Source organism: Phyllobates terribilis, unplaced genomic scaffold (assembly GCF_046119375.1).
Source record: "Phyllobates terribilis strain yellow unplaced genomic scaffold, ASM4611937v1 Scaffold_3__8_contigs__length_932513732, whole genome shotgun sequence".
NCBI lineage: Eukaryota > Metazoa > Chordata > Amphibia > Anura > Dendrobatidae > Phyllobates > Phyllobates terribilis.
The window spans coordinates 680,387,477-680,404,793 of record NW_027362763.1 but is presented as its reverse complement, the minus strand read 5'-3'; the positions used below and the strand labels follow the sequence as shown (position 1 = coordinate 680,404,793).

General features: G+C 34.1%; 1 protein-coding gene across 1 annotated transcript in view; it reads left to right on the top strand.

The window, feature by feature from the left end:
• GALNT14 (polypeptide N-acetylgalactosaminyltransferase 14) overlaps window positions 1–15,255 on the top strand; it is an 805,599-nt gene extending 790,344 nt beyond the window's left edge. The window contains exon 14 of the mRNA XM_073671814.1: window positions 13,076–15,255. Coding sequence (XP_073527915.1) covers window positions 13,076–13,120 — 45 coding nt within the window. The 3' untranslated portion in view covers window positions 13,121–15,255. The remainder of the gene's footprint in view (window positions 1–13,075) is intronic.
• Window positions 15,256–17,317: the final 2,062 nt, after the last annotated feature.

Genomic DNA, 17,317 nt, shown 5'->3' with positions numbered 1-17,317 from the left:
AAATACATCAGACAAATGAGAACTCAATTACATCTAATCATGTCCCCACTGTTCATGTCAATAATCTTATACTGAGGGGCGGTATTATAGTAGTTATATTCTTATACTGAGGGGCAGTATTATAGTAGTTATATACTTGTACCTAGGGGCATTATTATAGTAGTTATATTCTTGTACATAGGGGCAGTATTATAGTAGTTATATACTTGTACATAGGGGCATTATTATAGTAGTTATATTCTTGTACATAGGAGCAGTATTATAGTAGTTATATACTTGTACATAGGGGCATTATTATAGTAGTTATATTCTTGTACATAGGAGCAGTATTATAGTAGTTATATACTTGTACATAGGGGCATTATTATAGTAGTTATATACTTGTACCTAGGGGCATTATTATAGTAGTTATATTATTGTACATAGGGGCAGTATTATAGTAGTTATATACTTGTACATAGGGGCATTATTATAGTAGTTATATACTTGTACATAGGGGCATTATTATAGTAGTTATATTCTTGTACATAGGGGCAGTATTATAGTAGGTATATTCTTGTACATAGGGGCAGTATTATAGTAGTTATATTCTTGTACATACGAGCAGTATTATAGTAGTTATATTCTTGCACATAGGAGCAGTATTATAGTAGTTATTCTTGTACATAGGGGCAGTATTATAGTAGGTATATTCTTGTACATAGGGGCAGTATTATAGTAGTTATATTCTTGTACATACGAGCAGTATTATAGTAGTTATATTCTTGCACATAGGAGCAGTATTATAGTAGGTATATTCTTGTACATACGGGCAGTATTATAGTAGTTATATTCTTGTACATAGGGGGCAGTATTATAGTAGTTATATTCCTGTATATAGGGGCAGTATTATAGTAGTTATATCCTTGTATATAGGAGCAGTATTATAGTAGTTATATTCTTGTACATAGGGGCATTATTATAGTAGTTATATACTTGTACATAGGGGCATTATTATAGTAGTTATATTCTTGTACATAGGAGCAGTATTATAGTAGTTATATACTTGTACATAGGGGCATTATTATAGTAGTTATATACTTGTACCTAGGGGCATTATTATAGTAGTTATATTCTTGTACATAGGGGCAGTATTATAGTAGTTATATACTTGTACATAGGGGCATTATTATAGTAGTTATATACTTGTACATAGGGGCATTATTATAGTAGTTATATTCTTGTACATAGGGGCAGTATTATAGTAGGTATATTCTTGTACATAGGGGCAGTATTATAGTAGTTATATTCTTGTACATACGAGCAGTATTATAGTAGTTATATTCTTGCACATAGGAGCAGTATTATAGTAGTTATTCTTGTACATAGGGGCAGTATTATAGTAGGTATATTCTTGTACATAGGGGCAGTATTATAGTAGTTATATTCTTGTACATACGAGCAGTATTATAGTAGTTATATTCTTGCACATAGGAGCAGTATTATAGTAGGTATATTCTTGTACATACGGGCAGTATTATAGTAGTTATATTCTTGTACATAGGGGGCAGTATTATAGTAGTTATATTCCTGTATATAGGGGCAGTATTATAGTAGTTATATCCTTGTATATAGGAGCAGTATTATAGTAGTTATATTCTTGTACATAGGGGCATTATTATAGTAGTTATATACTTGTACATAGGGGCATTATTATAGTAGTTATATTCTTGTACATAGGGGCAGTATTATAGTAGGTATATTCTTGTACATAGGGGCAGTATAATAGTAGTTATATTCTTGTACATACGGGCAGTATTATAGTAGTTATATTCTTGTACATAGGAGGCAGCATTATAGTAGTTATATTTTTGTATATAGGGGGCAGTATTATAGTAGTTATATTCTTGTACATAGGGGCAGTATTATACTAGTTATATTCTTGTACATAGGAGCAGTATTACAGTAGTTATATTCTTGTACATAGGAGGCAGCATTATAGTAGTTATATTCTTGTACATAGGGGGCAGTATTATAGCAGTTATATTCTTATACATAGGGGCAGCATTATAGTAGTTATATTCTTGTACATAGGGGGCAGTATTATAGTAGTTATATTCTTTTACATAGGGGCAGTACTATAGTAGTTATATTCTTGTACATAGGAGCAGTATTACAGTATTTATATTCTTGTACATAGGAGGCAGCATTATAGTAGTTATATTCTTGTACATAGGGGGCAGTACTATAGTAGTTATATTCTTGTACATAGGAGCAGTATTACAGTATTTATATTCTTGTACATAGGAGGCAGCATTATAGTAGTTATATTCTTGTACATAGGGGGCAGTATTATAGTAGTTATATTCTTGTACATAGGAGCAGTATTACAGTATTTATATTCTTGTACATAGGAGGCAGCATTATAGTAGTTATATTCTTGTACATAGGGGCAGTATTATAGTAGTTATATACTTGTACATAGGGGCATTATTATAGTAGTTATATTCTTGTACATAGGGGCAGTATTATAGTAGGTATATTCTTGTACATAGGAGCAGAATTATAGTAGTTATATTCTTGTACGTAGGAGCAGTATAATAGTAGTTATATTCTTGTACATAGGGGCAGTATTATAGTAGGTATATTCTTGTACATAGGGGGCATTATTATAGTAGTTATATTCTTGTACATAGGGGCAGTATTATAGTAGGTATATTCTTGTACATAGGAGCAGAATTATAGTAGTTATATTCTTGTACGTAGGAGCAGTATCATAGTAGTTATATTCTTGTACATAGGGAGCAGTATTATAGTAGTTCTATTCTTGTACATAGGGGGCAGTATTATAGTAGTTATATTCTTGTACATAGGAGCAGTATTACAGTATTTATATTCTTGTACATAGGAGGCAGCATTATAGTAGTTATATTCTTGTACATAGGGGGCAGTATTATAGTAGTTATATTCTTGTACATAGGGGCAGTATTATAGTAGTTATATACTTGTACATAGGGGCATTATTATAGTAGTTATATTCTTGTACATAGGGGCAGTATTATAGTAGTTATATTCTTGTACATAGGGGCAGTATTATAGTAGTTATATACTTGTACATAGGGGCATTATTATAGTAGTTATATTCTTGTACATAGGGGCAGTATTATAGTAGGTATATTCTTGTACATAGGGGCAGTATTATAGTAGTTATATTCTTGCACATAGGAGCAGTATTATAGTAGGTATATTCTTGTACATAGGGGCAGTATTATAGTAGTTATATTCTTGTACATACGAGCAGTATTATAGTAGTTATATTCTTGCACATAGGAGCAGTATTATAGTAGGTATATTCTTGTACATAGGGGCATTATTATAGTAGTTATATTCTTGAACATAGGCGCAGTATTATAGTAGTTATATTCTTGTACATACGGGCAGTATTATAGTAGTTATATTCTTGCACATAGGAGCAGTATTATAGTAGATATATTCTTGTACATAGGGGCATTATTATAGTAGTTATATTCTTGTACATACGGGCAGTATTATAGTAGTTATATTCTTGTACATAGGGGCAGTATTATAGTAGTTGTATTCTTGTACATAGGGGCAGTATTTTAGTAGTTATAGTCTTGTACATAGGGGCAGTATTATAGTAGTTATACTCTTGTACATAGGGGCAGTATTATAGTAGTTATATTCTTGTACATAGGGGCATTATTATAGTAGTTATATTCTTGTACATATGGGCAGTATTATAGTAGTTATATTCTTATACATAGGAGCAGTATTATAGTAGTTATATTCTTGTACATAGGAGGCAGCATTATAGTAGTTATATTCTTGTACATAGGAGCAGTATTACAGTAGTTATATTCTTGTACATAGGAGGCAGCATTAGTTATATTCTTGTACATAGGAGCAGTATTATAGTAGTTATATTCTTGTACATAGGGGCAGTATTATAGTAGTTATATTCTTGCACATAGGAGCAGTATTATAGTAGGTATATTCTTGTACATAGGGGCATTATTATAGTAGTTATATTCTTGTACATAGGAGCAGTATTACAGTAGTTATATTCTTGTACATAGGAGGCAGCATTATAGTAGTTATATTCTTGTACATAGGAGCAGTATTATAGTAGTTATATTCTTGTACATAGGGGGCAGTATTATAGTAGTTATATTCTTGTACATAGGGGCAGTATTATAGTAGTTATATTCTTGCACATAGGAGCAGTATTATAGTAGGTATATTCTTGTACATAGGGGCATTATTATAGTAGTTATATTCTTGTACATAGGCGCAGTATTATAGTAGTTATATTCTTGTACATAGGGGCAGTATTATAGTAGTTATATTCTTGCACATAGGAGCAGTATTATAGTAGGTATATTCTTGTACATAGGGGCAGTATTATAGTAGTTATATTCTTGTACATACGGGCAGTATTATAGTAGTTATATTCTTGCACATAGGAGCAGTATTATAGTAGGTATATTCTTGTACATAGGGGCATTATTATAGTAGTTATATTCTTGTACATAGGGGCAGTATTATAGTAGTTATATTCTTGTACATACGGGCAGCATTATAGTAGTTATATTCTTGCACATAGGAGCAGTATTATAGTAGGTATATTCTTGTACATAGGGGCATTTTTATAGTAGTTATATTCTTGTACATATGGGCAGTGTTATAGTAGTTATATTCTTGTACATAGGGGCAATATTATAGTAGTTGTATTCTTGTACATAGGGGCAGTATTATAGTAGTTATATTCTTGTACATAGGGGCATTATTATAGTAGTTATATTCTTGTACATACGGGCAGTATTATAGTAGTTATATTCTTGCACATTGGAGCAGTATTATAGTAGATATATTCTTGTACATAGGGGCATTATTATAGTAGTTATATTATTGTACATACGAGCAGTGTTATAGTAGTTATATTCTTGTACATAGGGGCAGTATTATAGTAGTTGTATTCTTGTACATAGGGGCAGTATTATAGTAGTTATATTCTTGTACATAGGGGCAGTATTATAGTAGTTATATTCTTGTACATAGGGGCAGTATTTTAGTAGTTATATTCTTGTACATAGGGGCATTATTATAGTAGTTATATTCTTGTACATAGGGGGCAGTATTATAGCATTTATATTCTTATACATAGGAGCAGTATTATAGTAGTTATATTCTTGTACATAGGAGGCAGCATTATAGTAGTTATATTCTTGTACATAGGAGCAGTATTACAGTAGTTATATTTTTGTACATAGGAGGCAGCATTATAGTAGTTAAATTCTTGTACATAGGGGGCAGTATTATAGTAGTTATATTCTTGTACAAAGGAGCAGTATTATAGTAGTTATATTCTTGTACATAGGGGGCAGTATTATAGCATTTATATTCTTATACATAGGAGCAGTATTATAGTAGTTATATTCTTGTACATAGGAGGCAGCATTATAGTAGTTATATTCTTGTACATAGGAGCAGTATTACAGTAGTTATATTTTTGTACATAGGAGGCAGCATTATAGTAGTTAAATTCTTGTACATAGGGGGCAGTATTATAGTAGTTATATTCTTGTACAAAGGGGCAGTATTATAGTTGTTATATTCTTGTACATAGCAAGCAGTATTATAGTAGTTATATTCTTGTACATAGGAGCAGTATTATAGTAGTTATATTCTTATACATAGGGGGCAGTATTATAGCAGTTATATTCTTATACATAGGAGCAGTATTATAGTAGTTATATTCTTGTACATAGGAGGCAGCATTATAGTAGTTATATTCTTGTACATAGGAACAGTATTATAGTAGTTATATTCTTGTACATAGGGGCGGTATTATAGTAGTTATATTCTTGTACATAGGAGCAGTATTATAGTAGTTATATTCTTGTACATAGGAAGGCAGTATTATAGAAGTTATATTCTCGTACATGGGAGCAGTATTATAGTAGTTATATTCTTGTACATAGGAGCAGTATTATATTAGTTATATTCTTGTACATAGGAGCAGTATTATAGAAGTTATATTCTTGTACATAGGGGCAGTATTCTAGTAGTGATATTCTTGTACATAGGGGCAGTATTATAGTAGTTATTTACTTGTACATAGGGGCAGTATTATAGTAGTTATATTCTTGTACATAGGAGCAGTATTATAGTAGCTATATTCTTGTACATATGGGGCAGTATTATAGTAGTTATATTCTTGTACATAGTAGCAGTATTATAGAAGTTATATTCTTGTACATAGGGGCAGTATTATAGTAGTTATATTCTTGTACATGGGAGCAGTATTATAGTAGTTATATTCTTGTACATAGGAGCAGTATTATATTAGTTATATTCTTGTACATAGGAGCAGTATTATAGAAGTTATATTCTTGTACATAGGGGCAGTATTCTAGTAGTTATATTCTTGTACATAGGGGCAGTATTATAGTAGTTATATTGTTGTACATAGGGGCAGTATTATAGTAGTTATATTCTTGTACATAGGAGCAGTATTATAGTAGCTATATTCTTGTACATATGGGGCAGTATTATAGTAGTTATATTCTTGTACATAGTAGCAGTATTATAGTAGTTATATTCTTGTACATAGGAGCAGTATTACAGTAGTTATATTTTTGTACATAGGAGGCAGCATTATAGTAGTTAAATTCTTGTACATAGGGGGCAGTATTATAGTAGTTATATTCTTGTACAAAGGAGCAGTATTATAGTAGTTATATTCTTGTACATAGGGGGCAGTATTATAGCATTTATATTCTTATACATAGGAGCAGTATTATAGTAGTTATATTCTTGTACATAGGAGGCAGCATTATAGTAGTTATATTCTTGTACATAGGAGCAGTATTACAGTAGTTATATTTTTGTACATAGGAGGCAGCATTATAGTAGTTAAATTCTTGTACATAGGGGGCAGTATTATAGTAGTTATATTCTTGTACAAAGGGGCAGTATTATAGTTGTTATATTCTTGTACATAGCAAGCAGTATTATAGTAGTTATATTCTTGTACATAGGAGCAGTATTATAGTAGTTATATTCTTATACATAGGGGGCAGTATTATAGCAGTTATATTCTTATACATAGGAGCAGTATTATAGTAGTTATATTCTTGTACATAGGAGGCAGCATTATAGTAGTTATATTCTTGTACATAGGAACAGTATTATAGTAGTTATATTCTTGTACATAGGGGCGGTATTATAGTAGTTATATTCTTGTACATAGGAGCAGTATTATAGTAGTTATATTCTTGTACATAGGAAGGCAGTATTATAGAAGTTATATTCTCGTACATGGGAGCAGTATTATAGTAGTTATATTCTTGTACATAGGAGCAGTATTATATTAGTTATATTCTTGTACATAGGAGCAGTATTATAGAAGTTATATTCTTGTACATAGGGGCAGTATTCTAGTAGTGATATTCTTGTACATAGGGGCAGTATTATAGTAGTTATTTACTTGTACATAGGGGCAGTATTATAGTAGTTATATTCTTGTACATAGGAGCAGTATTATAGTAGCTATATTCTTGTACATATGGGGCAGTATTATAGTAGTTATATTCTTGTACATAGTAGCAGTATTATAGAAGTTATATTCTTGTACATAGGGGCAGTATTATAGTAGTTATATTCTTGTACATGGGAGCAGTATTATAGTAGTTATATTCTTGTACATAGGAGCAGTATTATATTAGTTATATTCTTGTACATAGGAGCAGTATTATAGAAGTTATATTCTTGTACATAGGGGCAGTATTCTAGTAGTTATATTCTTGTACATAGGGGCAGTATTATAGTAGTTATATTGTTGTACATAGGGGCAGTATTATAGTAGTTATATTCTTGTACATAGGAGCAGTATTATAGTAGCTATATTCTTGTACATATGGGGCAGTATTATAGTAGTTATATTCTTGTACATAGTAGCAGTATTATAGTAGTTATATTCTTGTACATAGGAGGCATTATCATAGTAGCTATATTCTTGTACATAGGGGCAGTATTATAGTAGTTATATTCTTGTACATAGGGGCATTATTATAGTAGTTATATTCTTGTACATACGGGCAGTATTATAGTAGTTATATTCTTGTACATAGGAGCAGTATTATAGTAGTTATATTCTTGTACATATGGGGCAGTATTATAGCAGTTATATTCTTATACATAGGAGCAGTATTATAGTAGTTATATTCTTGTACATAGGAGGCAGCATTATAGTAGTTATATTCTTGTACATAGGAGGCAGCATTATAGTAGTTATATTCTTGTACATAGGGGGCAGTATTATAGTAGTTATATTCTTGTACATAGGGGCAGTATTATAGTAGTTATATACTTGTACATAGGGGCATTATTATAGTAGTTATATTCTTGTACATAGGGGCAGTATTATAGTAGGTATATTCTTATACATAGGGGCAGTATTATAGTAGTTATATTCTTGTACATAGGGGGCAGTATTATAGTAGTTATATTCTTGTATATAGGGGCAGTATTATAGTAGTTATATACTTGTACATAGGGGCATTATTATAGTAGTTATATTCTTGTACATAGGGGCAGTATTATAGTAGGTATATTCTTGTACATAGGGGCAGTATTATAGTAGTTATATTCTTGCACTTAGGAGCAGTATTATAGTAGGTATATTCTTGTACATAGGGGCAGTATTATAGTAGTTATATTCTTGTACATACGGGCAGTATTATAGTAGTTATATTCTTGCACATAGGAGCAGTATTATAGTAGGTATATTCTTGTACATAGGGGCATTATTATAGTAGTTATATTCTTGTACATAGGGGCAGTATTATAGTAGTTATATTCTTGTACATACGGGCAGCATTATAGTAGTTATATTCTTGCACATAGGAGCAGTATTATAGTAGGTATATTCTTGTACATAGGGGCATTTTTATAGTAGTTATATTCTTGTACATATGGGCAGTGTTATAGTAGTTGTATTCTTGTACATAGGGGCAGTATTATAGTAGTTATATTCTTGTACATAGGGGCAGTATTATAGTAGTTATATACTTGTACATAGGGGCAGTATTATAGTAGTTATATTCTTGTACATAGGGGCAGTATTATAGTAGTTATATTCTTGTACATAGGGGGCAGTATTATAGCATTTATATTCTTATACATAGGAGCAGTATTATAGTAGTTATATTCTTGTACATAGGAGGCAGCATTATAGTAGTTATATTCTTGTACATAGGAGCAGTATTACAGTAGTTATATTTTGTACATAGGAGGCAGCATTATAGTAGTTAAATTCTTGAAATAGGGGGCAGTATTATAGTAGTTATATTCTTGTACAAAGGAGCAGTATTATAGTAGTTATATTCTTGTACATAGGGGGCAGTATTATAGCATTTATATTATACATAGGAGCAGTATTATAGTAGTTATATTCTTGTACATAGGAGGCAGCATTATAGTAGTTATATTCTTGTACATAGGAGCAGTATTACAGTAGTTATATTTTTGTACGTAGGAGGCAGCATTATACTAGTTAAATTCTTGTACATAGGGGGCAGTATTATAGTAGTTATATTCTTGTACAAAGGGGCAGTATTATAGTTGTTATATTCTTGTACATAGCAAGCAGTATTATAGTAGTTATATTCTTGTACATAGGAGCAGTATTATAGTAGTTATATTCTTATACATAGGGGGCAGTATTATAGCAGTTATATTCTTATACATAGGAGCAGTATTATAGTAGTTATATTCTTGTACATAGGAGGCAGCATTATAGTAGTTATATTCTTGTACATAGGAACAGTATTATAGTAGTTATATTCTTGTACATAGGGGCGGTATTATAGTAGTTATATTCTTGTACATAGGAGCGGTATTATAGTAGTTATATTCTTGTACATAGGAGGCAGTATTATAGAAGTTATATTCTCGTACATAGGGGCAGTATTATAGTAGTTATATTCTTGTACATGGGAGCAGTATTATGGTAGTTATATTCTTGTACATAGGAGCAGTATTATATTAGTTATATTCTTGTACATAGGAGCAGTATTATAGAAGTTATATTCTTGTACATAGGGGCAGTTTTCTAGTAGTTATACTCTTGTACATAGGGGCAGTATTATAGTAGTTATATTCTTGTACATAGGGGCAGTATTATAGTAGTTATATTCTTGTACATAGGAGCAGTATTATAGTAGCTATATTCTTGTACATATGGGGCAGTATTATAGTAGTTATATTCTTGTACATAGTAGCAGTATTATAGTAGTTATATTCTTGTACATAGGAGGCATTATTATAGTAGCTATATTCTTGTACATAGGGGACAGTATTATAGTAGTTATATTCTTGTACATAGGGACAGTATTATAGTAGTTATATTCTTGTACATAGGAGGCAGTATTATAGTAGCTATACTCTTGTACATAGGGGCAATATTATAGTAGATATTTTCTTGTACATAGGGGGCAGTATTATAGTAGTTGTATTCTTGTACATAGGGGCAGTATTATAGTAGTTATATACTTGTACCTAGGGGCATTATTATAGTAGTTATATTCTTGTACATAGGGGCAGTATTATAGTAGTTATATTCTTGTACATAGGGGGCAGTATTATAGTAGTTACATTCTTGTACATAAGGGCAGTATTATAGTAGTTATATTCTTGTACATAGGGGGCAGTATTATAGTAGTTATATTCTTGTACATAGGTGCAGTATTATAGTAGTTATATTCTTATACATAGGGGGCAGTATTATAGCAGTTATATTCTTATACATAGGAGCAGTATTATAGTAGTTATATTCTTGTACATAGGAGGCAGCATTATAGTAGTTATATTCTTGTACATAGGAACAGTATTATAGTAGTTATATCCTTGTACATAGGGGCGGTATTATAGTAGTTATATTCTTGTACATAGGAGCGGTATTATAGTAGTTATATTCTTGTACATAGGAGGCAGTATTATAGAAGTTATATTCTTGTACATAGGGGCAGTATTATAGTAGTTATATTCTTGTACATGGGAGCAGTATTATAGTAGTTATATTCTTGTACATAGGAGCAGTATTATATTAGTTATATTCTTGTACATAGGAGCAGTATTATAGAAGTTATATTCTTGTACATAGGGGCAGTATTCTAGTAGTTATATTCTTGTACATAGGGGCAGTATTATAGTAGTTATATTCTTGTACATAGGAGCAGTATTATAGTAGCTATATTCTTGTACATATGGGGCAGTATTATAGTAGTTATATTCTTGTACATAGTAGCAGTATTATAGTAGTTATATTCTTGTACATAGGAGGCATTATTATAGTAGCTATATTCTTGTACATAGGGGACAGTATTATAGTAGTTATATTCTTGTACATAGAGACAGTATTATAGTAGTTATATTCTTGTACATAGGAGGCAGTATTATAGTAGCTATACTCTTGTACATAGGGGCAATATTATAGTAGATATTTTCTTGTACATAGGGGGCAGTATTATAGTAGTTGTATTCTTGTACATAGGGGCAGTATTATAGTAGTTATATTCTTGTACATAGGGGGCAGTATTATAGTAGTTATATTCTTGTACATAGGTGCAGTATTATAGTAGTTATATTCTTGTATATACCGTGGGTACGGAAAGTATTCAGACCCCTTTAAATTTTTCACTCCTTGTTTCATTTCAGCCATTTGGTAAATTCTAAAAAGTTCATTTTTTCTCATTAAAGTACACTCTGCACCCTATCTTGACTGAAAAAAAACAGAAATGTCGAAATTTTTGCAAATCTAGTAAAAAAGAAAAACTGAAATATCGCATCGTCATAAGTTTTCAGACCCTTTGCTCAGACACTCATATTTAAGTCACATGCTGTCCATTTCCTTGTGATCCTCCTTGAGATGGTTCTACTCCTTCATTGGAGTCCAGCTGTGTTAAATTAAACTGATAGGACTTGATTTGGAAAGGCACACACCTGTCTATATAAGACCTCACAGCTCACAGTGCATGTCAGACCAAATGAGAATCATGAGCTCAAAGGAACTGCCCAAGGAGCTCAGAGACAGAATTGTGGCAGACACAGGTCTGGCTAAGGCTACAAAAGAATTTCTGCATTACTCAAGGTTCCTAAGAGCAGAGTGGCCTCCATAATCCTTAAATGGAAGAAGTTTGGGACCACCAGAAGTCTTCCTAGACCTGGCCGTCCAGCCAAACTGAGCAATTGTGGGAATAGGGAGCCTTGGTGAGAGAGGTAAAGAAGAACCCCAAGATCACTGTGGCTGAGCTCCAGAGATGCAGTAGGGAGATGGGAGTAGTTGAGCTGTTATTCCAAAACTTTTTAGTCCTGATTCATCAAGACAAAAATTTTGCACGCCATTCTAATGACCGTTGGAAAAAAGACGTTCCTAATTAATTAAGAGGTGCATGCTACTTAATGAATGATGTGCATCTTACAGCTGGCGTGTGCCTCCGGCAGAATTATTACTCCAGTCAGGAGATAGTGGCTTAAATTTGAAATAATTAGATGTGTGAGCTTTACCACGCCCTGTCCTGACCGTGCTTAGACCATTTTTAGTAAGCTAGACAGGACGGGAATAAAAATTTTGAGTTCCGCAAAAAAATTTCAACATTTGAAGGTATTTTACACCAGAAAACTAACTAAACCACTTCATGAATTGGGCGCTGTATTCTCTTTTTTGGATTATTTCAAGGCTACAGGCCTTCAAAACATAAAAACTTGTTCAAATGTCTAGAAAATAAATCAGGTATAATGTGACAGGTTGTATTGGTTGGTGCCTTGATAGTATGTTGCTTGTCACTTAGTTTTTTTACATTAAACTATAATTTTGTGACACTCTTCCCCCTATACTCCGTACATCACTGATTGATGATCTTCTCCATTTTTGTATTTCAGCTTGTTTAAATTAACTTCTTTTCTCAGTTTGTGCCCCTTATGCTGCGTTTTTTTTTGTCCACATTTGACCTGGTATAATTTTTCAGTATTTTTGTTTTATGCCACACTTCATTGATTTTTTTTAATATTGCAGAATAAGAAACCAACTTCAGCATCGTTGTTATTTTGGTGTATTTAACAAAGTTTGCGACCATGGTTCTACAGATACATGCTTCTCCAGTGATGACCACTAGATGGTGCAGTAGCGCCAGCAGTGCCCCTCTGTGGATGCATTTTACTTTCTATTATAAAGGAAGTGAAAGATTGTGGAAAAGATATTAACTTCAGCTAACGGCAAAATTACAAGGACATTACCAGATAACCCAGAAAGCACCAATCTGATAGTTTGTTTTATCAATACTTTGTTCCACCACATAAAATCCCATATTGTAACATAACCCTGGCTTAGTTGTACAATCCAAGTCGTGTCTGCATTTACTGTACTCATGTGAACCAAGCGGTAAATAAAAAAGAAATGTAAACATTTTTTTAAAATGACACAAACATAAAAATAAGAATTCATATTATGTGTGTTATATTTGTGCACATGTGGCAATTTTATAGTAGTGATAATTTTGTATTGGATTCACAATATGCAGAGCATCGCAGCTATGATAGAAAGGCATGAGAGTACGCAGAGCATCGCAGCTATGATAGAAAGGCATTAGAGCATTGCAGCTATGATAGAAAGGCATGAGAGTACGCAGAGCATTGCAGCTATGATAGAAAGGCATGAGAGTACGCAGAGCATCACAGCTATGATAGAAAGGCATGAGGATACGCAGAGCATTGCAGCTATGATAGAAAGGCATGAGAGTATGCAGAGCATCACAGTTATGATAGAAAGGCATGAGAGTACGCAGAGCATCGCAGCTATGATAGAAAGGCATTAGAGCATCACAGCTATGATAGAAAGGCATGAGAGTACGCAAAGCATTGCAGCTATGATAGATAGGCATGAGAGTACACAGCATCACAGCTATGATAGAAAGGCATTAGAGCACGCAGAGCATCACAGCTATAATAGAAAGGCATGAGGGTACGCAGAGCATCACAGCTATGATTGAAAGGCATTAGAGCACGCAGAGCATCGCAGCTATGATAGAAAGGCATTAGAGCACCCAGAGAATCACAGTTATGATAGAAAAGCAGTAGAGCATGCAGAGCATCTCCGCTATGATAGCAAGGCATGAGAGTACGCAGAGCATCACAGCTATGATAGAAAGGCATGAGGGTACACAGAGCATCACAGCTATGATTGAAAGGCATTAGAACACCAGAGCATTGCAGTTATGATAGAAAGGTAGTAGAGCACGCAGAGCATCTCAGCTATGATAGATAGGCATGAGAGTACGCAGAGCATCACAGCTATGATAGAAAGGCTAGAGAGTATGCAGAGCATCACAGCTATGATTGAAAGGCATTAAAGCACCAGAGCATCGCAGCTATGATAGAAAGGTATTAGGGAATGCAGAGCATCACAGCTATGATAGAAAGGCATGAGAGTACAGAGAGCATCACTGCTATGATTGAAAGGCATTAGAGCAAGCAGAGCATCGCAGCTATGATATAAAGGCATTAGAGCACCCAGAGTTTCACAGTTATGATAGAAAGGCAGTAGAGCACGCAGAGCATCTCAGCTCTGATAGAAAGGCATTAGAGAAAGCAGAGCATCACAGCTATGATAGAAAGGCATGAGAGTACACAGAGCATCACAGCTATGATAGAAAGGCATTAGAACACGCAGAGCATCGCAGCTATGATACAAAGGGATTAGAGCATGCAGAGCATCACAGCTATGATAGAAAGGCATTAGAGCATGCAGAGCATCACAGCTATGATTGAAAGGCATTAGTGCACGCAGAGCATTGCAGCTATGATAGAAAGGCATTACAGCAAGCAGAGCATCACAGTTATGATAGAAAGGCATTAGAGCATGCAGAACATCGCAGCTATAATAGAAAGGTATTAGAGCAAGCAGAGCATCACAGTTATGATAGGCATTAGAGCACGCAGAGCATCGCAGCTATGATAGAAATGCATTAGAGCAAGCAGAGCATTACAGTTATGATAGAAAGGCATTAGAGCAAGTAGAACATCACAGCTATGATAGAAAAGCATTAGAACAAGCAGAGAATCGCAGCTATGAAAGAAAAGCATTAGAACAAGCAGAGCTTCGCAGCTATGATAGAAAAGCATTAGAGCATGCAGAGCATCACAGCTATGATAGAAAGGTATTAGAGCACACAAAGGATTGCAGCTATGATAGAAAGGCATGAGAGTATGCAGAGCATCACAGCTATGATAGAAAGGCATTAGAACATGCAGAGCATCACAGTAATGATAGAAAGGCATTAGAGCCCACAGAGAATTCTGTATATGGGGCTTGTTGGCCACTGTTTGGACAGAGTGCCTATACTGACTCCTCTCCTCTCCCTAAAAACCCATAATGTGAAAATCAGAACTGGACCATGGAGCAATGGAAAAAGATGACTGTGTCTGATCACCTGGAGAACAAACTGCACCAAGATTTACCAAAAACAGGAAACCACCCGGTGCAGGCAGTGAAATGGGGCAATGCTCCTTTGAGAAACCTGGCATTATGTCAATGTGACACGTACCTCGTACTCGCACTTGTGAATGGCATAACTTTAATGTGTTTTTTTTTTTAATAGAAATCCAATTTTCATCAACTTGCAGCTTGACAAGCCTCAAAATACAAAAATGCTCCAAACTGCTGAATTTTATTACACATTTTTGCTGTTTTACGATATCCCATAACATGAAAAGAAATTGGCAATAGGCAAGAAACTGCTGTTATCTTAACCCCTTAGCTACTGCTAACTGCTTTAGCAAAAAGGTTTTTTTTGCATAGTTGTGAAAAATAAAATAAAAAACTTACAAAAAAATAATAATAATGACCCATGCCTTTGAAAGGACTTTCTTACATTCTTACGAAAAGTTAAAATGAATAAAATACTAAAAACTTATAATGACATTTTCATGATTTTATGCTTACCTCCTGTATGCAGACCCATGTGTCACTATTATAACAGACTACAAACCAGTTGTCCTCTATTTCTTGCTGTTCTACCAAATGTAACAAGTTAGCAAGAAGACTGCAGAATCTGACTACACTGGATTAGTTTGTAGTCTGTAACCATAGAGACAAATAGCTGTTGGCTCATCAGCTGCATATTCCAAACTCAGTAGCCATTGATTGAAATCTGCAATAGTTTCATTAGGATAATGGGAAGCAAATGTATCCAAAGAGCAGGGGCAGAAATTTAATTTACTCCTTGTTCCTCCTGGGAATCCCTCCAAACTGATTAGGAACCTGCTTTTCATGCATAGCTATATATGCACCACCTTCTTTGGCCTCAGCAAGTGACAGTCCCATAAAATGCTGGTGTTGGATGGTCACATAAGATCAGGGCAGAGACAGTAGAGGGCTACTGAACAGGAAAATATAGGGCCCCTTACTCTCCAGCTGACTTATTGAGAAAAGCTCTACTTATAGCTTCTATGAAATCCCTTAACGTTAGTCTAGGACTGGAATTCCATGGTCAAACAGAAGACATGAGTCTGTGGTCCCACCCTCCATCTGTACAGTTCTTTGGACGGATCTTTAGTGTCCATTATTGGGCTTTCTAAAGGATCCTCTGGGGGGCCAGTGCCACCAAGCTTTGAAATCCACATTGGGGCAGATTTTTTGCTTGCAGTCAAGTAATACAACCTAGAAACCAATGTCCAATTGGCCCCTGCAGAGCGTAACATATTGAACCACCGATAAGACTAATGTGTACAACACATTCATGAATTTTTCCTACGTTCCTAGCAAGCATTCCAATAAAGAACATTATTTAACGTCCTTCGACTCAATCTCAAGCAATGGCATCTTGATGGGTGAACGATCTGTTGGAAGATCGATCTTGTGCAAGCCTAGACAGGTCCACCAGGGTCTTCTTTGCTGTTATCTTGCCGTTGCTGGTCTTCTTCTTCGCCTTGTTCCTTCTATTCGTCCTACCATGATGTCCTTCTCCAGTGAATGCTCTTTTTGAACGATGTGTCCAAAGTAGGCAAGTCGTAACTTGGTGATCCTTGCTTCGAGTGACTTGTCTGGCTTAATTTGTTCCAAAAATTGATTTTTTTGTTCTTCTTGCCATCCATGGTATTGATAACATCCTTCTCTAGCACCACATTTTGAAGGCGTCGATTCTTCCGTCTTGTTTCTTTATCGTGCAGGTTTTGCATCTTTATGTTACCACAGAAAAGACCAAACTATGGACTAGTCGTGTCTTCGTCACCAGTGAAATGTTCCTCGATTTGAAGACCT